Raw genomic sequence first — 25025 nt, 5'->3', positions numbered from 1 at the left:
CCACTATATTCGAATTACAACGGGCGTTGTTACTTATTTGCCCCTGCTACTTTTTTGTACTCTTTCCCTCAAACGTGCCTAATTCTTTGATTCCATTTGTCTGCCAGAACCGGAGAAAAAGGTAAAAGTTGCACGGAGCGTTCTATTTGGTCGCCTCCATTTAATTTATACTCATTTTTTTAAAATCTTTTAACTTGTATCCGCTTCTTAAATAACTTCAGCTCATTTTCTTCTCCTTCTTCTCCTCCTTCGTTTTCTTCTTCTCAACAAAAGACAAAATGCAGAGCCTATTTTTTTTATTGGTCTTGCGTCGAAAACTTCAGTCTGCTCATGTTACTTACTCCACTAGCTTTGTATGAAGCGGAGACCACACTATATTTCTTGTAATTTTGATGATTTCTGCTGCTATCCGTATATTTTGTTATTTAAATACCTGCTAACTATATTCCACTAGCTTTAAATGAAGCTGTGATCACACTTTATTTCTTGAGCTTTCGATCATTTCTGCTTCTGTTGTTAACAGTCCATGTGTTTTGGTTTTGCTAGCTATGCAAGAACTTACTGCTATAGTAGATAACCATCCTGATTCAGTTGCTATAACTGGCTATAGTTCTGGTTAATCTTTTGTTAGCGATGCAATCCATATCTTAAGTGTCTAGTTCTGTTGCAGACTAATAAAGCTTAAAGCTAACATAACAGTGAAGATGAGTATCATGTGTTATGTGCATTACAGAGAGGAAGTTAAAAGTAGCCAATTACAACACAAAAACTTCAGCTCTAGAGCTGAAGTTTCCCAGTTACAACACAAAAACTTCAGCTCAAGAGCTGAACTTTAGGCCCGGCTACTAGAATGCTGAAGTTTTGCGTGATTGCCTTTGCTAGTTCAGCCCCGTGTACTGAAGTTATGTGAAAAAGCGGGTACGCTTGCAATTTTTTTTGCAAAGCGAGCACAAGTTAAAATGTAACACAAAAAGCGGGTATAGATGCAAATTTCCCGAAAAAAAGTCTTCAATGGGCCACGGAAATATGGTTTTGCTATTTGTGTAAATATCCCAAAATTAATCTATACGTCTTCAAAGTCTCCACCGATTACTATCTTTTTGATAATTTGCTACGACCCATTATTCAGGTAAATCTTCAAACATTTTTACAACTGACATCTTCAAGATAAGAGGCAATTTGAGGGTGAGATTGGTTTCGACGGCCGTAGCAACTACACAACCAAGGGATTTTATACCTAATGCACTTAGCGGTTGTTTGGTAGAGTGCATTAGAGTAAATAATGCATGCATTAATTTTGTGTGTTAGTAATATTTTGTTTGGTACACCTTTTCAATCTAAGTATGGGTGTTCATGGTTCGGTTTGGATCGATTTTTCCCTTAAAAGAAACCAAACCAAGTAAGTCGATTTTTTAAATATTAGAATCAAACCAAACCAATTAAGTCGATTTTTTTTCGATTCGATTTATGTCGGGTTTTATCGGGTTTTCGGTTTTTTCGATTATTTGTCAGTTTTTTATTAAATATAAGACATACACTACCAAACACATATTCCGACGACCACATTTTCAACGTAACACTATCAAATCAATTGCCCTTTGAGAAATCTATTATTTACCAAGATATATTGATAATAATTGAATCAAATAGTGATGAATAATTTAGGACTCAATTAAAAATATATTATTTTTAACACAAAATGGATTCTTACACTTAACAAAAGAAAACTACCAATCAAACTAGAATGTAAAGGTAAAGAACTATACTAAAAGTGCAAACTATTACTAACATTTACCATTAAATTTTTGAAATTTTGTATAAAAATATACATATATATAGGTGTAATAATAAATTTGAAATAGCTACTCCTATAGTCGGTTTGGTTCGATTTTTTTTAGGTTTTTTTCTGATTAAAACCAAAACCAAACCAAATTTAATCGTTTTGAAATTCAAAACCAACAAACCAAAAGTGTAACCATTTTTTTGGTCGGTTTGGTTTGGTTCGGTTTTTCTTAGATTTTTTTCTGATTAAAACCAAGACCAAAACAAATTTGATCGATTTTTAAAATTCAAAACCACAACCAAACCAACCAAAAGGTATCGATTTTTTTGGTCGGATTGGTTTAATTTTACTATACACCCTATTTGGTATTATCCTATGTATAGCTAATGCATAGCAATACCAAGGCTATTAATGCATGCATTAGCATGGTTAAAGATAAAATTATCCTTAAAATCCCTTAAAGCTAAAGAATATATAGGGCATCTTTGAAAACAACTAATTTTCTTTAAAATTATGCAATGCATTTTAATTTTAATACCACACCGAACAATGAATAAGAAATAATCTCTACATAACTAATGCTTGCATTATTACCCATGCATTACTAATCTCTGCATTACTTTATTGAGCACTATTCTTATTGTGCCCTACCGAAGACCCCTTATTGTAAATGGCCGGTTAAGCTTGCTCTCCTAAATATCTTTTGTCCATTGTTAATTTAGATGCCAAACGCATATAAATACTGTAAAGCACTGATACTCTGTTTTTTTTTTACTTTCAGGCTACACGTAAAAATGCAAACTACTCGGCTGAAAAGATAAATAAGAAATTTAGAGAAATTGGCACCTAGGATGCTATGGCAATCACTGGTAACATCTTTAAAGAAGACAAAGTTGAAGCAAAACAATACCGAACAATGTTATAGTATTCAAACGGATAACCAGGACCACTACCCAAAAATTTCAGGAGTATCTATAGCTCACACACCCAAAATGCTGAAAACTTCCAACAGCAAAACAAAAATCGCCTTAAAAGACACGTTGTGGCTTTCCCATGGTGCTCTTCAAGTACAGGCACCTTACCTGCATTGACAACCAATTACACCAGATTAGAACTGAATTGAACAAGGAATGGAATTTTAAAAAAACATTGCATCAGTCGAGAAGAATATAGCAAATCTATATGGAGATGGCTAAACTAGGATGCCAAATGAACTCACATTTTGCCAATTCTTTTTCAGCAACGACACTAGAAAATTAACACTCATTTGCACATTCTGGAAGATCTGTTTTTCCTCCATATCCAAGTTTCCAACAGCAACTCCCATGCAAAGCACCTTTTTCAATTGAAACTTGATAGTAGCTTTGGTCTCATTAACCTTGGATTCAAGTGACTCCTGGTGTGAAACAAGACTCGGAAACTTGCCTGCATTTACAGTGAACAGAGCCAATTGAACATGAGCTTAAAGGTGAGCATATAGTCTGAAATAAGCCACCACAAGGACATTGAATAGTCCTGACAGTAACTAAGAGATGCAAGTTCTCCTGAATGAGAAAAGCAGCAGCCCTGAACTAGCAGTACATACATTCAAAGCATTAAGAGAATCTATTAACTTACCCGCCTTGTTCAGGCCGGGCCCCAACAAACGAGGAATCTGCTTGATGACAGACTCTGAAGCCAAGAAAGCATGGTATTTCTTTGCAAGCTTCTTAACCAATTTCTTATTTTTGTTAAGCTTTTTCAAGCTTTCCACATCCATGTACTCCAAACCTATCTTTTCTGCCTGCAGACATATGGTACCAAGTGTTAATCATCTTTTCAAAAACAAAATGAAGATTCAGGAAAGATTCCAACACATGTAACTTTTGGGGCAATCTGAAGTAGCCACAAAATTTCAAGAGTGAAGACAACATCAATAACAAAGGCTAAATGGTCGACATTAAAAAGCCACGACCAATGAATCAAGAAAAAAGACTTTCTAAACTATGATAACCACATCAACGAGCTAATTCACCAAGGAGGTCCACCAAATGGAAGAAAAATGGTCATTGAACAATAGATTCTTCTAAGCTAGGATGCACCTAACTTCCAAACTAATTGCATTTCCAAGATATGAGAAACTAGTATTGGAAAAAGCTAAAACTATCCCGGATTTATGTAGAAGAACTACACCAAAGTAACAGGATAAGTGCAGACAAATACAGCTAGTGAACACAACACACTCTCAGAGAAAGCAAAAGGCATATGTAATCATAGGTGAGCAAACGAACGTAAACATATTAGAAGCTTTTTTAATGACAAATCAAATCATCTCGTTATTAAGCTAAATCACACAAGCAGTAGTTATTCAATCAGTAAAAGCTTTTACCAGCAGTATTTGCAACTGTTAGCCTATCTGCAAATATTGTTTGAAATTGTCCGTGCAGTCATTGACACTAGTTAAAAAGTGCAGAAGGATTACCTCCTCAACGTGCTGAGCATCTCCAAGCATACAAATCTTCATTTTAGGGCGAGGAATGTGGGGCAATTTAACGGATCCACTGAAACGTTTGTCCTTTTGGGGATCATAGTTCTTCAGCCCGATCTGGAGCTCAATAGTCTCAGTGAATTTTCTTTTCTTCTCTGCACAATCATTCTTAATCACAGAGATGGCTTCTCTAAGGGCATCGCTCTGAAGCTTACTGTAAAGCAATCGTATCAAAGATAAATACATGTATTCAACAATACCATAAAGAACTATCAAGATCATCAAGTTTGCAATGTTCTTGAAAAACATATTGCTAGACAAACAAATTGTGCCACTCTTTCAATTAACACGTTCATGTAATCTTCACTATCAAATAACCTATGATTCTCCAAATAAACGGAAGGATTTTGTAAAGGTATAAAAATAGATATCATTATTTTTTTCCGATATACATATCAAGCAATCTCCAAATCTAAAAGAAGTGGAATCTTCCCCTTTAAATGAAGAACTAAAATAAACAAATACTGACAAATTCAGAAAAATATCTGTCTCTTACTTTAATTATAAAGGCGACGATGTCAAATTATCGATCTGAAACTAGGTTGTTTAAAAAAATGCACTCTAGGAAAGCTTAAATCAATTTCTGCTAACAAACGGAAAGTGCAGAAAAATAAATTATTAGACCAAACATGGACTGAGATAACATATTCAGAGAAGTAGATAACACATTGAGAACAGCAGAGAGAAGTTTGGAGGTTCAGTCATACCTCATGGCTCAAAATTCTTCTCCTTCAAACTTCACTGTCAAAAAAAAATCACAAAATAGAAAATTTTCAGCTTTATCAGCAGCTAAAGAAAAGTAACCAAATGCTTAATATCCTTAATCAGTAGATCCAAATTCAAAACCCTAGAAATGATGCATCTGTGTATATGAGAGAGAGGTGGATGCGAAGGTAGTAAGTTACCTGTAAGAGAAAACCCTCGATTAGGGTTTGGTTCAGTGGATTGCTATCTACTTAAAGGGCTGCAAGTGGACCGGGGTCGAGCGAAATGGTACAAAAACTGGGCTATCTCAGCTAGCCCATTAATGTATGGAAAGCCCAAAACCCAAATAACCCCAATTCTGAGTTTGGTTTTGTTCCTTTTTTTTTTTTTTTTTGGTTCGTTTCAAATCTTTCTTTTTATTTTGTGTTCAAGGAGTACTAAATTGAAAATTATATTTGTCATGTTAATTTGTTTCTAGTTTGGTTGCAATTTTCTAGTTTTTCTGAACATTAGATAGGACTAATGGGAAGCAGAACATATTTGCTTTATTATTTTTAATAGCACGAAATGATAAAAAAAGTTAACATGGAAAGACTATATTTTGACACTTAACTCTTATTTTTTAGAATTGACTGCCAGTTACACTTATTTTTTAGTTATTGTTCTCTTTGGTGTGCTCATAATCGAGCTACATTGTACTATGACATGAGCACATGAACCATCACAAGAGACATCGTCCAAAACTAGTGTAGGTTGTGTAATCTCTATACATTACTCATGGTTTGGAGAGGAAATTTTTTTGTTAGATCAATTCAAAATCATGCTTAAAATAGAAACATCGATCATAAATGGAATCAATCTCATGTGTAGAAGACCTGTTTGGTCATGCAATTCAATAAAAGTTAGCTAAATTGCTTGGATATTTTTGTAAAAAAAGTTTTTGGTTAATTATGCTACTTTATGTGGATAACTAAAAAATGAGTGCATTACTTTTGGTTACATAATTGTGATTCTATATTGAATCTCTTCATTTTTTATTATTTTTCGTATGAAATTGTTGGTATTATTCCTCTTTAGGCGTTATACTCTAATTAGATAATGCGAAGAATAAAGAACTTCTAATTCACAATTAATTTGTGTTAATTCTCATATCTCTCCACCATTAATTTTTGTAACATGTCTAGATTGTATGTATATGCAGAGTGGGAGAACGAAGTTACTACTTCATAAATGGTCCACATTCATTCATATGACAGTTTCTTAATTTTTGTCACTTCGTTGTGAAAAGATATTAGCTTTTCAGAAGGTTTGAAGTTACTGTCTTTATGATAATTTTATCATTAAACCAAGAATAATGTTACATAACATTAACTCTCATTTGGCTTCTTAAATTTTTCTTATGGAAGAAAACGTAGATAATTTGCCTGTATAAGCATCATCATTTGTGAACTAAATGATCACCATAATATATTTTCTCTCATCCTCTCAAAAGACTATTTTTTTTTTTGCAAACTACAAACTTTCAGCCACAAGTGCACATGTTTGGGAGTATTGTGGAACCTTGGGGAGCGACCGGTCTTAACGATTTGCACCCAGTCGGACCAAATCACTTTCAAGGAATGGCTTGCCATGACACAGTATTTGTTCGATAAGTTATTTCTATTTTTTTATAATTCTTGGTCAATATTATCAACTATTTTCTAACAATTTTATAGCGATTTCACATATAATATTGATCAATGGCTATCATTTTAAATAAAACTCTTCCAGATCTGTCAAAGCTTGAGCCTTTTGATGGAAACAATTATGAGCGTTGATCCCATAAACTTTTGATTTTCTTCGAACAATTAGAAGTTGATTATTATATTTTGTTCGACGAACATTCTGCTAATGTTGTTTCTAATACTATTATTGTTGTTGATGGTTCTAACTACTGCTGCTATTGTTGATGATGATGCTAAAAAGAAATTCGAAAAAGATAATAAAATTGTTCTAGGGCATCCGCTTAACCATATGACTAACCCTTTGTTTGATTTATTTATAAATTATAAATCTACTAAGGTCATATGGGACAGCTTGGAGAAGAAATATGGTCCAGATGCGGGAAAAAGAAGTATGTGGTTGGGAAGTGGATCAAGTTCCAAATGGTTGATGATAAGCCAATTATGGAGCAGGTTCACGAGTATGAGAACTTGACTGTTGATGTTCTGAACGAAGGCATGGAGATGTGTGAGATTCTTCAAGCTAATGTTCTGCTTGAAAAGCTCCCTCATTTCTGGAGTGATTACAGGAACCAACTCAAGCACAAGAAGACGAACTTATCTCTCCAAGAACTGATCAATCACATGAGGACTGAGGAAGCAAACTGTCTCAAAGATGACGAGGTAGAACGTCTTAAGGATAAGATGAAATCTCTCTCTCTCTCTTAATTCTTCTAAAGCTAATTGTCACGACCCAAACCGATGGGCCGCGACGGGCACTCGGTACCTTACTCAACCAAGTACCAACATAACGTATCTTTCATATCATTCTATCATAGGTAAATGAACCGGAGTAAAGCATGAGGGAATACAAACTTATACATTTGCAGTACGGGCCTATAAGGCCAACATGATTCTGTATATACTCGAAACATAGGCCGACAAGGACATACAAGTATCTGTATACATGACATCTGTCTACAAGCCTCTAAGAATACGTAATATCATAAAGGTTGGGACAGGCCCCGCATACCAATTAATACATGTACTAATCATACTGACCAAATAGGCAACTCCGGAGCAAATAGAGCGCAACAACACCTTTCGCCGAGCTGATAGCTTACTTTGAGGACTCATAACCTATCTATCGGGACCTGCGGGCATGAAACGCAGCGTCTCCAGGCAAAAGGGACATTAGTACAAATAATGTACCGAGTATGTAAGGAATGAAAATCAGTAAATAATAAACATGAGAAAAATATGGAGTAAAAGACTCGACATGTACGTTTGCGCAGCTCGTTAAATCGTTTTATTTTTTTATAATGTCACGCATATGCATATAAATGTCATACCATGCATGGGTATATGTGTTCATAACATCATCAAGCCTCTGAGGGCATCCCATCATATTATCTCGGCCATTGTGGGCAAATCATCAACCTATACCAGTTGATTGGTGGTGGTACGTATATAACGCCATAACCTTTCCCATATCCCATATACATATAATATACATATATACGTGTATATAACGCCACCTGGTCATGTGTCAATGTAAATGAATGCAATGCATGAGAAGTACGTCAATAAAATCTCTCGAAACGTCATAAGACCATTATACCTCTGATTAATATCATGAAACAAACTTTATCAACTTACGTATTTTCTGATACCCATGAACAGACGATAGAATAATAAGACATATGGGAATTCAAGAACATAGGTATCTCTAATACTTCTATGAATAGAGTCATTTATGAAAGTTATGCATTTGCTCGTTTTATTCATGTCGTATAGATCATGCCAAAAAGAAAGAAGGGATAGCCTTAACATACCTGAGTCGATTCTCTTGGAAATCCCTTTAACATACATTAATTGTGACAACACGTAACGGCAAGATCGGAGTAGGAAAAAATCTGTATGATATTCTTGAGAAAGACTACACCGTACTCCATTATAATTGCAAAATCTCACTTTAATTTGAATTGATGAAGTCTCGCGTTTCTTGGATTGTAAGGTTTTCTATGTATGCTTGAATTGTAATGTTCTGAATAACGTTTGTTACTTTTTTGGATTGTAATTGAATTGTAAGGATTTTAAAAGAATGTCTTTCCTAAAAAGAATAAGGTGACTCATATTCCCATATCATGCCACCTATTAGTAATGACTTATGAGTCATTTTAAATTAAAGGAGGGTCTGCCATCTCATACTTGTTAAACACTTATCTAATATATCCCCCAATTAATTAGGTAATGTTCCGATACCCGATAATTAACCAATTACCCGCATAATTAAGAATTGTATCAAGTTACTTAAAATTCTACTTATTTTTAATTCCCTTATATATATCATACCATCATGGTCATATGGTACCTTGTATGGCACTAGTTCATAAATATCGTGTTTTAACGCTGGGCCCGTATTTTATCCCAACATGCCAAACTTGGACGAAAATTCATTTTCTTTGACTTGCTTCCCCTCTCACCTTCACGAATTTACTCATCACTTGTTTGAAATAGCATAATCCTTATAATCTCCAAATAATCTTTTCCTTGGAATGATGTCAATTACCTTACGACAAATTTAACGTACAATACTACAGGGTGCAACATCGTCGTAATTTAATACTGTGAAGCGTAACATCATCGTGATGTAGTATTGCAAGGCGTAACATTATCGTAATATAATACTGCGGGACGAAATATCGACGTAATATTGCGAGGCGTAACACTAATCTTGTGGAATCTGCTGGTACTTTTGTGAAAGACAGGTTTAAAGGCAAAACAAAAGAAAGGCTAGAAGAAGGGATATGTGAAGAAGCAGAATAACTTCAATAAAACCAGAGGGCCAAATCCAAAAGTCAAAACGACCTTGTTATATCTGTGGGAAAATTGGTCACAAAGCTTTCTAGTGCAACCAAAGACAAGGACAAAGCTCAAAGCATAGAGGGAAAGCTCCAATCCAAGCTAATCTTACTGAAAATGGTGATGTAATTGTTGTTGTGGTCGTTGAGGTAAATATGGTGTCTAACAAGATTGATTGGATACTGGACACATGCGCTTCAAGACACCTTTGCGCCAACAAGGAATTGTTCCATGACTTTGAGAAGTCTATCGATGGCGAATGTGTCTACATGAGTAACTCCACTACGTCTGGAGTTATGGGTAAAGGAAAACTTCTTCTTAAGTTAACTTCTAGAAAAAATTTAACCTTGAATAATGTTCTGTACGTTCCCTCTATTCGTAGAAACTTAGTTTCTGGTGCACTTCTCAACAAAGCAGGCCTTAATCTTATATTTGAATATGATAAAATTATTATTTCTCGTGGAGGAGACTTTGTTGGGAAGGGTAACCTCAACGGAGGTTTATTTATACTGAACATTATTCATGAGATTACTAGTAATACAAGTATTTCTAATTCTGCTTATATTGTTGAGTCTATTGATTTATGGTATGGTAGGCTAGGTCATATTAATATTGCTTCTGTAAAAAGACTTAGAAAAATAGAATTAATTCCTGCAGTTAATGTTTATAATTTTTTTCTAAGTGTCATATTTGTGTAGAAGCAAAATACACCTAAAAGCCTTTTAAAAATGTAACGTGGAAAGACAGAATTGCTTGAACTAGTACATTCAAACTTAGCTGATTTCAAGAATACTGTTAGTAAGAGTGGAAAGAAATACTATATCACTTTTGTAGATAACTTTTCGAGATACACTAAGGTATATCTTCTTAAGTCTAAGGATGATGCTAAAAGCATGTTTTTAAAATACAAAGCAGAAGTAGAAAACCAACTAGACAGGAAAATCAAGAGACTTAGGTCTGATAGGGGTGGTGAATGTAGTACTAATACTCTAGAAGCTTTTTGTGAGAAAAATAGTATTATACATGAGGTTAGTGCCCCTTATACTCCCGAACAAAATGGTGTAGTCACGAAAAATAAACCCTCAAAGAAATGATGAATTTTATACTTTTGAGTTCATATTTATCTGACAGATATAGAGGGATGTTGTTTTATCTACGTGTTATATTCTTAATAGAGTCCCTCATAAGAAGTTAGATAAAACTCCTTATGAGTTATGAAAAGGATTTTCCCCTCACCTGAAATATCTCAAAGTGTGAGGGTGTTTGGCTAAGGTTGGTCTACCTGATTTTAAACAAGTAACTGTAGGACTCAAGACTTTTAATGCCATTTTTATTGGTTATGCTCAGAACAATGCTGCATATAAATTTCTATCTTTGAATGATCATTCTATTTGTGAATCTAGAGATGCAGAATTGTTTCAACATGTTTTCCATTGAAAGATAATGTTCCTACTGATGTGCCTAATAATACTTCTATATCTATGTCTATTAATTTTTATCTTGTGCCTTCTTCTAGTATTGCTGCTAATGATCATGAAAATGAACATAGGAGGAGTAAGAGACGTAGAATTGAAGCTAGCTTTAGTCCTGACTTTATCACTATCTTCTTAATTGAAAATATTGATCTTGATCTTTTGAATTATGAATTAGTGTCTACCTATTTAATAGAAGAAGATCCTAAGACTTATAATGAAACAATGATGTCAATAGATGCTAATTTTTGGAAAGAGGCATTAAAAGTTGAAGTAGACTCTATGGTTTCTAATCACACTTGGGACTTGTCTGATTTGCCTAATGGTTGTAAACCCATAAGTAGCAAGTAGATATTTAAGAAGAAATTGAGACCTGATGGTACAATTGCGAAATATAAGGCTAGACTTGTTATTATGGGTTTTAACCAAAAGAAAGGCATTGATTACTTTGATATTTATTCTCCCGTGACTAAAACTACAACTGTTAGAACTCTTGTTGGCTTAGCCGCTATCCATAATTTAGTGATACATCAGATGGATGTTAAAACAACTTTTCTAAATGATGATTTAGAGGAAGATATCTATGTGACTCTACCTGAGGGTTATGTGATCTAATGACATGAGAATAAAGTATGCAAATTGAGAAAGTCTCTATATGGTCTTAAAAAAGCACCTAAGTAATGTTATGAAAAGTTTAATATCACACTAGTAAATCATAGGTTTGTTGTTAATGCATCTGATACTTGTGTTTATTCTAAGATAGTAGGATCAAATTGTGTGATTATACGTCTGTATGTGGATGACATGTTAATTTCTGTCCCTATGTGGATATTGTAAATGAGACTAAGAATTTGTTGTCTTCTAAATTTGAAATGAAAGATCTTGGAGAAACATATGTAATTTTAAGGATTAAAATCAAAAGAACCGCTAATGTTTTTTCATTGTCTCGGTCTCATTATTCAGAAAATATTGAAAAGATTTGATTGTTTTGATGTACCCCCTGTGATAACTCCTTATGATCCTAGCATACACTTGAGAAAGAATAAAAAATCTAGTATTTTTCAAACTGAATATGCTAAGATAATTGGTAGTATAATATTTTTCATGATACACGACATGATATTGCTTATGCTATTAGTAGATTGAGTAGATATACTCACAACCCTAATAGTGAATATTGGAATGCTCTTCATCGTTTGCTAAGGTATTTGAGAGGTACTATGGATTGTTGTTTGTATTTTAATAAATTTTCTGCTTTTTTTGAAGGATTTTATGATGCAAACTGGGTTACTAATAATGATGAAGTTAGCTCCACTAGTGACCATGTGTTTACTTTGGGTGCAGGTGCTATTTTGTGGAAGTCTCTAAAACATACTTGTATAGCACGTTCGACCATGGAATATGAATTTATTGCTCTTGAGTTAGCAGGACAAGAAGCTGAATGACTAGAAACTTATTGGCAGACGCGCCTTTGTGGGGAAGACAAACTTCACCAATTCTTTTACATTATGACTCACAAGCGGCAATTGGAATTGTCAAGACATATCCGCATTAGACATGGCGCGGTGAAAGAATTATTGAAATATAGTGTTATTTCCTTGGAATATGTAAGGTTCGAAAGAAATTTGGCGGATCCTTTAACCAAGGGTTTGGCAAGGAGAATTATCCTTGAAACATCGAGGGGGATGGGGCTAGTGTCCATGGATTGAGGAAGTATAGTGGTTGCCCATTTGTGGTCAAATGAAGCCATATGAGACTTCAATATGCACTATATTTCCTATCCCTATGGCATGTGGTAGTGCTTTATAAGGTTAAGCCTATTTTGCTTTAAATGATTCCATAACCTTAAGGTGGTCTATATGCTGATAGACTTGATGGAGTCACCTACGTGAGTGTAATGGTGCGGTCGCCTTTTATGAAAGACTTGGGATGTCTTTCTAGAGCACTCATGAGACCCAAGGTGTGCATGACCATAAAAGCACTTTGTTAGTATCGCGGAGTTTGCATAAAATTAAGGATATAGTATGTGTCAAGAGGGTCTCAACTCATGTCCATTCGATTCAAGAGTACTTCGCTTTGTGGATATTAGCCGTTGCCTTATTTCACTACGTGGCAATTCAAATTGAAAGATATTATAACACTTAAGTACATGTTCCTTCCTTTTGCCCAGAAATTATTCTTATTCTTTATCTTTGCATTAGCGGGAGATTGTTGGTGTTATTCTTCTTTAGGCATTATACTCTAATTAGATAATGCAAAGAATAAAGAACTTCTAATTCATAATTAATCTGTGATTAATTCTCATACCTCTCCGGCATCAATTTTTGTAACATATCTAGATTGTATGTATATGCAGAATGGGAGAATGAAGTTACTACTTCATAAATGGTTCACATTCATTCATATGACAGTTTCTTAATTTTTGTAACTTCGTTGTGAAAAGATATTAACTTTTCAGAAGGTTTGAAGTTACTGTCTTTGTGATAATTTTGTCATTAAACCAAGAATAATGTTACATAACATTAACTCCCATTTAGCTTCTTACGTTTTTCTGATGGAAGAAAACGTAGATGATTTGCCTATATAAGCATCATTATTTGTGAACTATATGACCACCAAAACATTTATTCTATCATCCTCTCAAAATACTATTCTTCTTCCTATTTTCCTGGCAATCTTTTTTTGCAAACTCCAAACTTTCAGCCACTAGTGCACGTCTTTGGAAGGCACTGTGAAACTTTGGGGAGCGACTGATCTTAACGATTTGCACCCAGTCGGACTAAAATCCATTTCAACAGTATTTGTTCGATAAATTATTTCTATTCTTTCATTATTCTTGGTCAATATTATCAACTATTTTTCTAACAGAAATCCCGTACAATAATCCTATCGTACAAGCTTGAATTGAAACATATGCAAAATAACTTTTAGGCACCTTTCATAATTTTTGATTTTTCTTTCTTTGAAAACTTCTTAAAAACAAAAATTACATGTTTTTGTATCTCGAAAACATATTCCAAAAAATCTCCAAAAACCAAAATAAAGGGTTGCCAAAGTTGAACGGGTCTAATGGACATTTTAGAATCGAGTAGTATTTTTAGAATAAAATATAAACAATCATCGCATTTCTCTACGTTCCGATTTCTCTTCCGAAGGAGCAGAGCTAGAAATCTCCTGAGAAAGCAATGGAGACAGCAGCCAGAAGAAGCAGAGGCGGCCTATTTGAAGGGCTTTACAGAGTGCTTATGCGCCGCAACTCTGTTTATGTCACCTTCGTCATCGCTGGCGCTTTCCTTGGTGAACGGGTCCGTCTTCTTCCTTTTGTACATATACGTATAGCTGTATTATTCCTATGTGTATTTCTATTACTTGTGTTATTTTTGTGTGTTTAAGATTGGATCTGATTCATGTGATGCAAATTTTTATCAGATGTGTCAGAGTTTGATTTCAGTTTTACTAATTTCAGGCAGTGGATTATGGGGTTCATAAGCTCTGGGAGCACAACAATGTTGGGGTATTAATTTATTTCTTTTTTCAATTCATCCTAGGAACTTTTTATGAAAAATGTTATTTTTATATTCTCTCATCAATCTTATCATTTTTTTCCTTGTTTTATTTGGAGTTTTGAGAGTTTGTTGTGCTATTTGGTACTTCAAAACGCTGTCTAAAATGGGTTATGCAAGTGCGATAGTTTATTAGGGTTCTAATTAGAATGGATGTGTAGGGAATTGTTGTTTTTAAACTCTATGGACAGGGTGTTTTCAGTTAAATGTAAAAGATTATTGACTTCACCTACTATCACCAGCTGTGTTGTAACTCTAATTTAGATTATTGGCCAATAAATTTGAAAGTGAAAGCTAAAAGAGCTTCAAGTACAACCTACACATCCATTCTAAGTTAACTATAAAAGATTATTGTACTTGAAGCTCTTTTAGCTTTCACTTTCAAATTTATTGGTCAAAGACGGTGAACGTAGTCCTTGACATGCTAACCAAGTGACTAAAATTGTGACTTTGCTTGCAATGTATATGGTCTACATGCATCCTTAATCTGAATTTGAAGAACATTGTCTTACTTTATCATTCTCGTTCCTCCATTCCCACCCTTTTGTGTTTCAAAATCTGATTCTGTCATCTTTTCTCTTTTGTCGGAATCTTTTTCCCTCTTCTCCGGTCTTTCCAATTCTCGTTCTTCTAGCTGCTGCCAGCTCCTCCTCTTCTTCTATAATCTGGTCCTTCTTTTGCAAATTTCCCCTTCTTCCGCCTCTGATCTTTCAACTGTTGCTATTTTCTACTATGTCACTACTGCTGCTGAAATTTACTTTGTTCTCCTCCTCCTAAAGAAAAGTTGATATCTGACATCATCTATGGTCTTCAATACCAATTTAAGCAAAAGTCTTGAAGAACTCAAATTTTGGACATTTGTGCAGAAGTTTTTTCTAGAAAGCATTCCAGTGGAAAGAAAATAGGAGGAAAATCAATAGATCAATCAATCAACTATACCTCAATTCCAAATTAATTGTGGATGGCTTTATGAATTGTGTTTATCCACTACGGCCTATTCAAGTCCATCTACTTCCAATTTTATCCATCTTTCAAGGAAATTAGGAGTTCTCTAAAACTAGAGGTTCTCTAAATCTCATACTTATCCCTACTCGGACATACACGTCTCTAACCAGAGTAAGAAGACTCTCAACATCACCAGGCGCAACTCGTAGCTAGACTACTTTTATACCATCAAACTACCGCTATCCAAGTTTGAGACCATTTATACTTTGCAAAGTACGGAGTTAATAGGAGGAAAATCCATGATTTTTCTAAGAAAGCAAAGTATAATGTTCTGACTTGAATGTTGAATGTCCGATTTGCTTGAGAATTAAGACTTAGAACTGGAAAAGAAGGGGTGGGGGGGATCATCTGTTATCACTCAGTAACTGCTTTAGGTGTCAATGACGCCGCATCATATGTAACATATAACTAATATTATGGAAGTAATTTAAGTAACAACCTTGACTCCAAACGAGCTAAACAACCTTGGCTCTCGCTAAGTATAAAAAGCCTCAAAATAAACAACAACAAAAAGAAAATTTAAATTTTGAGCTGCATAAGGTATGCTTCACCATCAGTTTTAGTTAAAAATAAAAATAGATTTCTCTTCATTACGTACTTTATCATAGTCTTAACAGGTTTCCTGGTTTTGTATAGATTATTGAGAAGTGGCTGGCCTATGATGCTATTGAGAATTTAATTTTCCTGTTCCATTTAAATTTCTAGCTCGCATTGCAAAGCATGATGAACTTTTTGTTCATTCTAGTATTTGTTTATTTCCTAGGCCATGCCTCTTGCTCCTAGTGTTCTTTTCATTTTTGTTCTTTCTGGGCTTGTGTCAATTTTGTAACTCAAGTTTTTGTTGTTGTTGAAATACAGAAGCGTTACGAGGATATTTCAGTATTGGGACAGCGGCCGTCTGAATAAATTTGCTGTATTCAATGCTCATTTGAGTCGAAGACAAACATTTCAATTATCTTTCAATAATTATTTTCTTGCCATGCTGGTCATGGCTGATTTTTTTTTTTTTTTTTTTATATCTGCTGATCTTTGGAGGAAAAGAACAGCCTTTGCATTGTTCTGTAACCTTGCAATTATCTTCTATTGCCAGAATGCTTCAATGCATTAGGAAAGAAGAATGATTCATTTAGATATTTATTGTGCCTTGGAGGAAATTGTTAAAGCTGGTACATACCACTTCCTTGGTAGCAAAGAACAGCCTTCAATACTCTGTTACCTTGCAACTTTCTGGTTTTCTCACCATGCTTAAAAAACAAGATGAAAGAACCTTCCTTTTTCATACTAATCAAGACTGTACAGTAATCCATAAATGGATGAATTTGCTCCTTATGTTAGAAAGCTTGGGACGAACATAAATCTAGCCTGCTTAGGAATCATTTTTCATTTGAACTCTGCAGCATTGCTTGAAAAGAGCATTACTTCTTTCTACCACCCAAAGATCTTGGCTAAGTAATAAAATCCACTTTTGCTTCTTGAGTCAAGCTTACTTTTAGACTCTGTATCTATTTGATCTTGTTTGGCGTCTTTGATGTCTGAATTTTATCTTATTTTCTACTACTACCTGCTCTTGATTCCAAGTCTTGAACTTATGAACATTTGGAAATTAAAGCCTGAAGAGCTAACATTACTCTTATTGGAGCTAGCAATTCACCCAAGGAAGAATAATCCATCCGCAAGATCGCAACCTGAGAAAATCCTCGTGGCCCCAATCTAAACCCTAAACCCTAAAACCTTACTAGCAACTTCCTTACAACGCCTCTTCGGCATCTCACTTCCTCATGCTAATGAACATTCTTTTCGGAGGGGGAAAGGAAGGGGGGGTTCATATTTCTGTGGTTATTTTCACTTATTTCATGGAAAGAACTTGTGGTTGAGCAAAATATTCCATCTTTGGGTTAGAGAAGAGATCATATGAAAAACAGAATGTGAAACCTGAAGGCTTAAGCAGTTAAAATGTGCAGAATTGACATATTCTCACTGTTGATAAATAGATGGTCCGTCAATTGCAAAACAGCTTTTCACTGAAACAGAATTGAACTTAATAGGAACAAAATGCAGTAAGAATGTAGTACAAAATCTGCAAAGGTTTTTAGGAACTCTGGGATTTACCAAAACAAAGAGAATCAAAATTGATTAGATGAAATTTGAGGTAGATCAGGAAAAGATGAAGAAAAGAACACGTTATGTAACGTCCTCCATATATCATTACAAATTTCTGCCCTTCAAAAACAAGACTCCTGTAGAAGTCTTCACACATCTGATAGCAATATTCTCAATGTCTGTAAATCAAAGGTTAGTCAAAGCCTTGTCGAAGATTAAATATATACTTGAACCGTATTATCTAACGCATCGGGAAAGAAAACAATATGAATTAGTAGCTACAAAACTTTAATTGGTAGAAAAATGCCGTTCATGTCCAACGTCCAGTACATTTCCTACTCATACAAGAATGCTGAATACTTGTCAAAAATCAACATCTGCTAGTCTTGATGTTATGAAATTGCAGGATACTTGATTAACATTGCGCCCAACGCTCATTTGTCCAAACAGAGATGACATCTTTCTCATTGGTTAAGCTTCTCAAATTACCGAAGAAGTTTTGAAATGATACAAGCTTGAAGATGGAAACCTTCTTTTGTTTAACTTCTTAAATCACTGAAGAGAGCTTCAAATGATAGCAATTCAAAGAGATTGAGGACAGATTCTCATTCACTCTTTACAGCATGGTAGATGTGACGAATAAACATCAAGGAAGCATGTATACTGATTGTTCCAAGCATAAGGAAAAATGCATAGCATATGCAAGTGTTATATACAAAGAAGATGGTAGTTTGCAAGACCCCGCTCATGTTTGATTTGCAGTAGAAGAATATGGAGTAGGCAAACATAAATACAGCTGTTGAGCCCCCACGGAAAATAGACCTGCATCAAACAACATATTTATCAGTCTATGGAGGCAACCATAGATGTTGTAAATGAGCTAGCAAATAAGAAGATGAATAGCAAGCAGCAACTTAGTAAATTAAGTTACATATCAGTAATTTCTTAATAATTGTTTGAAACTTTAATTTTTTTGGAACACGTTGAACTTTTGACTCCAGGTTTACATTTCACTCAACATATACATTGATCCAGCACATATGGGGGTTCAACGACTGTTCAATAATACTCAGTTGTCATCCATTTCCGTAACACACAAAATACTCACAGCATCATTGATTCCATGAATCACTCAATATTGTCATAAAACACAACAACGTAGTTACTGCATTGAAGCAAATAAGAAATCATTCAACATTTGAAGAATTTTGCGGATAGCCTCCACTGTGGTTAGTACTGGGTACTAAGTTCCTGATAGTGCAAATATTATCTGCATATTACCATTCTGCCTTATGATTTTGTTGAAATATGAAGTAAAACTAGGTTAAGGAGAAACTGTATCTTTTAATCCCATAAAAGTCGAAACGAATTCAACCAGAGCTCCATCAATTAGCACTCAAAGAACGAAAAGAACAAAGATATACGTACCAAAAACAAAAAAAAAAAAAAAACAAAGATATAAAGATGGACAAGATGTGTATGCATGCAGTCTTCAGGTATGACTAGTTCAAAGAAATATTCAAATTGATACATACCGCCACCACCATTCATGGTCTTCCACTGTCAGCTGAATGTATGTCAAACTGATGCTTAAGATCACAGTGAGCATTATGAGGATTATAAACATAAAAAATAGAATACCAGGAAGAGTCGAAATTTTGTAGCCCCAAAGGGTTGCATACAACTGGTGTAACTCAACAACAATGGCGCTGAATGGTAGAAGACCAGCCAGAAACATTTGACCAGGTGTCTTCCTGTACCAAGCTAGTGATGGGATCTCTCTTGCACACTTTTTTGTGGCGGAAGGTGCTTGAAACTCAGACCTACACTGATAGCCAATTATCCCACCAAGAGCAAGCAGTGGCATAGCAATGAGGGTATAAACAAGAACAATGACAAGTGTAGTGCCAAATGGAATTGCTAAAGTAGCCCCAAATGAAGCAGCGACTAAATTAAGGAAAAACTCCGTTAAGAGGAATGGTCCAAGAAAGAGCACGGCAGAGAAAGTAACGCTCCTTTCCTAGTGGCGAAAAGAAAAAATTTCAGTTCCTGGATTAACAGTAATTATAGAAATACAAAGCTGGAGAAATTAATAAGTTACCCATCCAGTTTCAACAAATTGACTGTAGAAAGCGGCAGATCTGTATCCAGCAACTGCAGATGTAAGGGTATAAATTATGACCAAGGATGTGAAGAGAGTTCCACGGTTATATGGATATAGGACACCAAGAAACGCCAAAACAAATAAGCAGAAGAACCTGTAAATGCAGCAGAAACCATTAACTAAAGCCAAAGATGTGCCTTGCATGATCAATTAAGTAATATAAATACGTCAAAATAATCATGCAGTAAACACCACCCTTACATGGAAGTATTTTTGCAGATGATGGAAACCATACCAATTATTTAGAGAATACATAGGACCTTTTCCATATCTAAGCTCTTATTGTCAAGGTTAAACAAAAAAAATTCTCAAAGCTATCTTTCTATTATTATTTCTAAATTACCAGAACAACGCAGAGAAGATAACTGAAGCTGATAATATGCAACAATTGGTGGGATAACATTGTTACCAAATATGAATCGCGAAGGCAATGTAAGAGTTTGTCTGGAAAATGAAAGATCGCTGATGGAAGCTGGACAAAATAGAGCTCACCTGCCAGGGCCTCCAGGTATATTTTGTTAATGGGATTGGTTGGGATTGAGAATTGGTAAGATGGGTAGGGCTCAAAATAAAAGAGCAATGCGGATGTGGGTTCTATAAGACGGTCAGGTGGACAGCAACAGGTATAAGAAATTGGCCAAGATGTAGAATTTAAGTTGGTAACTAGCTGGCTTGAGCGTTGCAGTTTGACCTGTTGATTTGCCAGATTCTCAGTTTGGATTTTTCTTTCCGTTTTTCATTTTTGCCTGAAGGTCCAAGTCACATCGCAGTAAAATTTCTCTTCAATTTGAAGACGAGGCAAGTCCCCAGCAACCAGTCTAAAACGAGGGAAGACCGACATTCAGGAGGCTTTACCCGCATCACCATCACCATTGCTCCATTAGTGGCTCAAATAAGTAGTCAATACAAATGCATGTGACTAAGAGATGATGGGGAGGCAACTCTTAGAACTAGACCTCCATAAATGTACTTTGTTCAGAAAATACGTCGCAGAATAGAGCCTAGAGATACAGCATCTTGAGTTAAATATCACAGGCCCAAACTTATGCACAGAGATCTTCTCTCAATGATAAGTCGGAAAAGAAATAGAAGATGGCTCACTGGTCATATCAAAATGAAACGAACAACTATTATCAGTTCCCTACAGAGAACTTAATGAACTTATGAAATCATCTGATGAATAAATGAGTGTTACAGCTTACAAGGTCAACAGCTGGGTACCAGCACCAATAACTGCACAAAGCAGAGGCATGTTTGAGGGACATCTAAATACGTCACCATGAAGGTACTTCCAACCCACTTCTTTGTCTTCCTCTTCATCACTGCTAGACCATCTGCATATCAATCATACAAATATGAGGACAGTGCTTTCATCTTCAGGTGCCTTCATGTAAATACACATGGATCACTTCTTTTGCTTTAAGCAATCATAAGCATGATATGAGGCTTACTTTGTCAGATCATTCTTAAGACGCTGCATCATACTCGCAGCAAAAAAGGCCATCAGCAAAACAGTAATAACAATTGAATTAACTATCGAGAACCAATGAACTTGTTGGTTCACTGGATTTCCGGAAGCCCTAGAGTATCTTGCCATTCTATTCTTGAATACAGTTGAGGTTTCATTCCAGAATACATTATACGTGAAGGTAACACTTTGGTCTTTATCTTCTGTTATATCCACAACATGGCTTGGATCACTGAAAGCATGTATTTCTATGACTTGGTTTCCATTGTGAAGGACATCAAATTGGACATGCTTAAAGAGAAAATACTTGGGGCCCTTTCCGTCCAGGGTCCAGTGTTCATCTTCAATTTTCCCGACAAATCCCCAGAAAGGGAGATCGTCAAAGTACATCTGATAGTAGTAATCTTTAATAATAGCATTCCTGAACTTTGAGACATCATTTTGATTAAGCTTCTTGTGACACAGGACAACCCCATCTTTGTCCACTCCATATTTCAACCGATACAAGGTATTGGTTAGACGGTCACCATTCAAAACTTCCCCAAGGGATTCCTTTTCCGGAAGCAACTCACCTGTGTCAAGTAAAACTAAAAGTTCAACTTCTAGAAGATAAGATAGTTAAGGGTTTAACATAACTAACTCCAGAGATAACCAGTGATACTAAACAAAATATATAAAAGGGTACCATCAATAACATCTTATCACAGGCATAGCTTTGCTCTTGGTCTAACCAGTAATAACATTTAGAGTTTATGTAAGCAGATAGCAGAAGATGTTAATAGTAAAGTGTAGTCTGTATGTTGATGGTACTCAGCCTTGGCAGTACTCAGGGGCAGATCCAGCCCTTTGGTACCGAGTTCATCTGAACCCAGTACTTTCGGGCCGGAGCACAAATTTATGTGTAAAAATTCACTAAAATTGCAAAAAATAGTAGATATGAACCCACAACTTTAAAAATACAATGGGTTCAAAGCTAAAAACTTTAGAAGTTGAACTCATAGACTTTAAATGATGTATCCGCCTCTGGCAGTACTAGCCCTCTAATAGCATGTGTTCAATACAACTCAGCAGAAGAATAAAAAAACAGGACTTTATTTGGATGACAAATGACACTCAGTAAGCTGACCAATCAACTATGCCTCAATCACAAACTAGCCGGGGTCGGCTATACTCAAGTGCAAGCCCAAAAATGCTGACCTGGCTGGCAGAATGGCAGGTCATAATATTGGTATGTTTCACTGCAAAAGAACAGCAGATATAGGAATATCAGGATTATCTACTGCAAGCGGAATGAAGAAAACTCAGACATTTTACTTTTTCAGTAAGTAAGAAAACATGGATTTTTCACATTAAGGTCCTTGACTCATTTCACTAGCTTTGATGATCCCAATTTCATAGAATTTTGCACAAGAATGAGAAAGACCCTCTAAATATTACTAAAGACGAACAGTTGGCGAACTTCCAGCTAAAAAGGAAAGAAAAATATCCTTATATGTTGGCTTGTGTTGGATTAAGTTAAGAAGGGAAAATAATTCATGCTTAAAAAAGGATCAGAGAATGGGGATATTGAAATTTGAAGACATTCAAATTCGGATCCAGAAAGTTCTTCAAGATGCTTAACTGCTCCATTTATGCAGCAAATGAAAGTACTAGATGTATGATAACGGCCTTGAAAATCCCTGTAAGATATCAAGAGGTGCAATAATGAAAATATTATTGACTTCCCAAGGAGGATACATCTTGATCTAATAGTTCTTTTTAGCTTCTGGCGGCTAGTTGTTCGATAAGAACTCAAAAGGAAAAACAAGAAGCAAAAAGGGGAAGAAAGAAGCCAGAATGATAGACGACCAAAAAGAGGACGACTTAGAAGTATCCCACAAAAACTAGCATAACATCATGGCAGAAAAAGAAGGCTCCACGTAAGAAGCAAGCACATGTTTAAAAGTGTGAACATGCCAAACATTTTCAGGTATTCTAACACCCTTAACAATGTACACTTATAGAGAAATTAAGTGTCAAATTTCCTAACATGTATCGAGGACTTGTAAAATATGTGTACCATGAACAGTCTCTTTCTCTCTGAAACATTATCATGCTTGCAAGAAAAAAATGACTTGCCACAAAAATGAGGAACAATTTGTTAAGAATATGGACCTTGGCCTAACTCAACAAAAAGAAAAAAAATCTTAAAATTCTCTACACCCTCATTCTCAATTCTATAGACCTGAAACTTTTTTAACAAGCAGCAATAATTTTCATAAATCCTTGCATCATCATACCTGTTCCTAGTACCGGGGAGGGCATCCTAGAGGCGGATTAGTACCAAGGCGGTGGCTTGGTCAATGCACGCGCGAGCGCGCGCGCACACACACACATTCTCACAAACACACATACTCACTCACACACTCCTATCTGCCTAAGCCTTGGCGGGCAAAATAACCAGCTAAATGTGTTGTGGGAGGTAGCAAATGCCTGATGGAATAGTCTAGGCGTGTGCAAGCTAGCTAGGACACGACAATCATAAAAAAAAGTACTATGTTTGTACTAAGTTTTTGGCCACTGTCACAGAGCATTAATGAGTGCAGTGTGGTATTCAAACACCCACTAAATCCTGGATCTACCTCAGGTAAAGGGAAGAGGTTTTTGGCGACAAGTCTGATTAATGGCAACATCATTTTTAATAACCGCACAACATTTGAGTCCAAAGAATTAAACAATTTAACAACAATCCTCATGGAATCAAAAGCAATTTTTTATAAACTAAGCAAAAAAGAAACCGCCCAATTGAAAATAAAATAAAAGGAGGGATACCTGGGATTATTCAAGGGACCAACTTTGTTGACAAAAAGAGGGACTTCATCTCCGAAGTTGTAGCGATGATCATTTGGTGAAGCCAGAGAGAGACTCACTATTAGAAGCAACTGAAATGGTACAACAAACTGTGAAAATATATGACGGTCCATTAGCCGATCCAGGGGAAGGAAGACAACTTCTTGAATTGAATAAACAAGAAAAGGGCATTGATTTGCTATATAGTCAACTCAATGACTGTAAGATGTAAGGTTGGGTACTAATTTCTGAATGAAATACAAGAAAAAAAGTTTATGAAAAAAGGTAACCCAAAACTTTATCACTATTCTAAATTTAAGTGAATTTAATACCCCTATGCGCAAAATGTATAGTTCACGTTGTAGCTGCGCGTGAAGGCGAAAAAAAAAAAACTTAAAACTAATTTAGTGGTCTAGGTGTCACTTTCTAATACGATATTATAACTAATTAACTTAATATTGTTTTTTTCTCTTTTCTTTTTCGTTTTTTCTTTTTTAACATGAAAATATTATGTTAAAAAACATGTTTTTTTCTGTTTTTACAAAATTTATTTTTCCAGTTTTTACAAAAAGAAAATCTTAAAAAAAACTGAAAAACTCAAGAAAAAAAAACATTTTTCAAAAACAAAAATATTTTGTTGGAAATATTTTTTTCAGTTTTTAAAAAACAAAAATATTTTGTTAAAACTATTTTCTTTTCAGTTTTTACTATTTTTTCAAATTTTACAAAAAACAATTTTTGTTAAAAAACCATTTTTTAAAGTTTTTACAATTTGTTATGCAAAACTTTTTCAGTATCTAAACTAAGTAGATACAATTTTTTCAGTTTTTAAACTGAGTAGATA

At 35.1% G+C, this 25025-nt stretch overlaps 3 protein-coding genes across 3 annotated transcripts; 1 reads left to right on the top strand and 2 right to left on the bottom strand.

The window, feature by feature from the left end:
• On the bottom strand, positions 2613 to 5271 carry LOC109228711 (60S ribosomal protein L10a-1). Its single transcript, XM_019393882.1, has 6 exons — positions 5216 to 5271; positions 5018 to 5051; positions 4245 to 4464; positions 3401 to 3566; positions 3003 to 3208; positions 2613 to 2865 (listed from the first exon to the last, which is right to left on the bottom strand). The coding sequence occupies exons 2-6, from the start codon at positions 5020 to 5022 to the stop codon at positions 2812 to 2814; spliced, it is 651 nt and encodes a 216-aa protein (XP_019249427.1). The 5' UTR covers positions 5023 to 5051; positions 5216 to 5271; the 3' UTR covers positions 2613 to 2811.
• On the top strand, positions 14098 to 16830 carry LOC109228710 (cytochrome b-c1 complex subunit 9). The gene is made up of 3 exons (XM_019393881.1): positions 14098 to 14357; positions 14519 to 14566; positions 16479 to 16830. Exons 1-3 carry the CDS (start codon positions 14238 to 14240, stop codon positions 16524 to 16526), a joined length of 216 nt encoding a protein of 71 aa, XP_019249426.1. The 5' UTR covers positions 14098 to 14237; the 3' UTR covers positions 16527 to 16830.
• On the bottom strand, positions 17805 to 24494 carry LOC109228709 (transmembrane 9 superfamily member 5). Its single transcript, XM_019393880.1, has 7 exons — positions 24164 to 24494; positions 22550 to 22590; positions 21336 to 21924; positions 21087 to 21218; positions 19822 to 19978; positions 19256 to 19740; positions 17805 to 18542 (listed from the first exon to the last, which is right to left on the bottom strand). The coding sequence occupies exons 1-7, from the start codon at positions 24313 to 24315 to the stop codon at positions 18326 to 18328; spliced, it is 1773 nt and encodes a 590-aa protein (XP_019249425.1). The 5' UTR covers positions 24316 to 24494; the 3' UTR covers positions 17805 to 18325.

The sequence above is a fragment of the Nicotiana attenuata genome, chromosome 7, assembly GCF_001879085.1.
Source record: "Nicotiana attenuata strain UT chromosome 7, NIATTr2, whole genome shotgun sequence".
NCBI classification, from domain to species: Eukaryota; Viridiplantae; Streptophyta; class Magnoliopsida; order Solanales; family Solanaceae; genus Nicotiana; species Nicotiana attenuata.
This window is presented reverse-complemented; position numbering and strand designations above follow the sequence as displayed.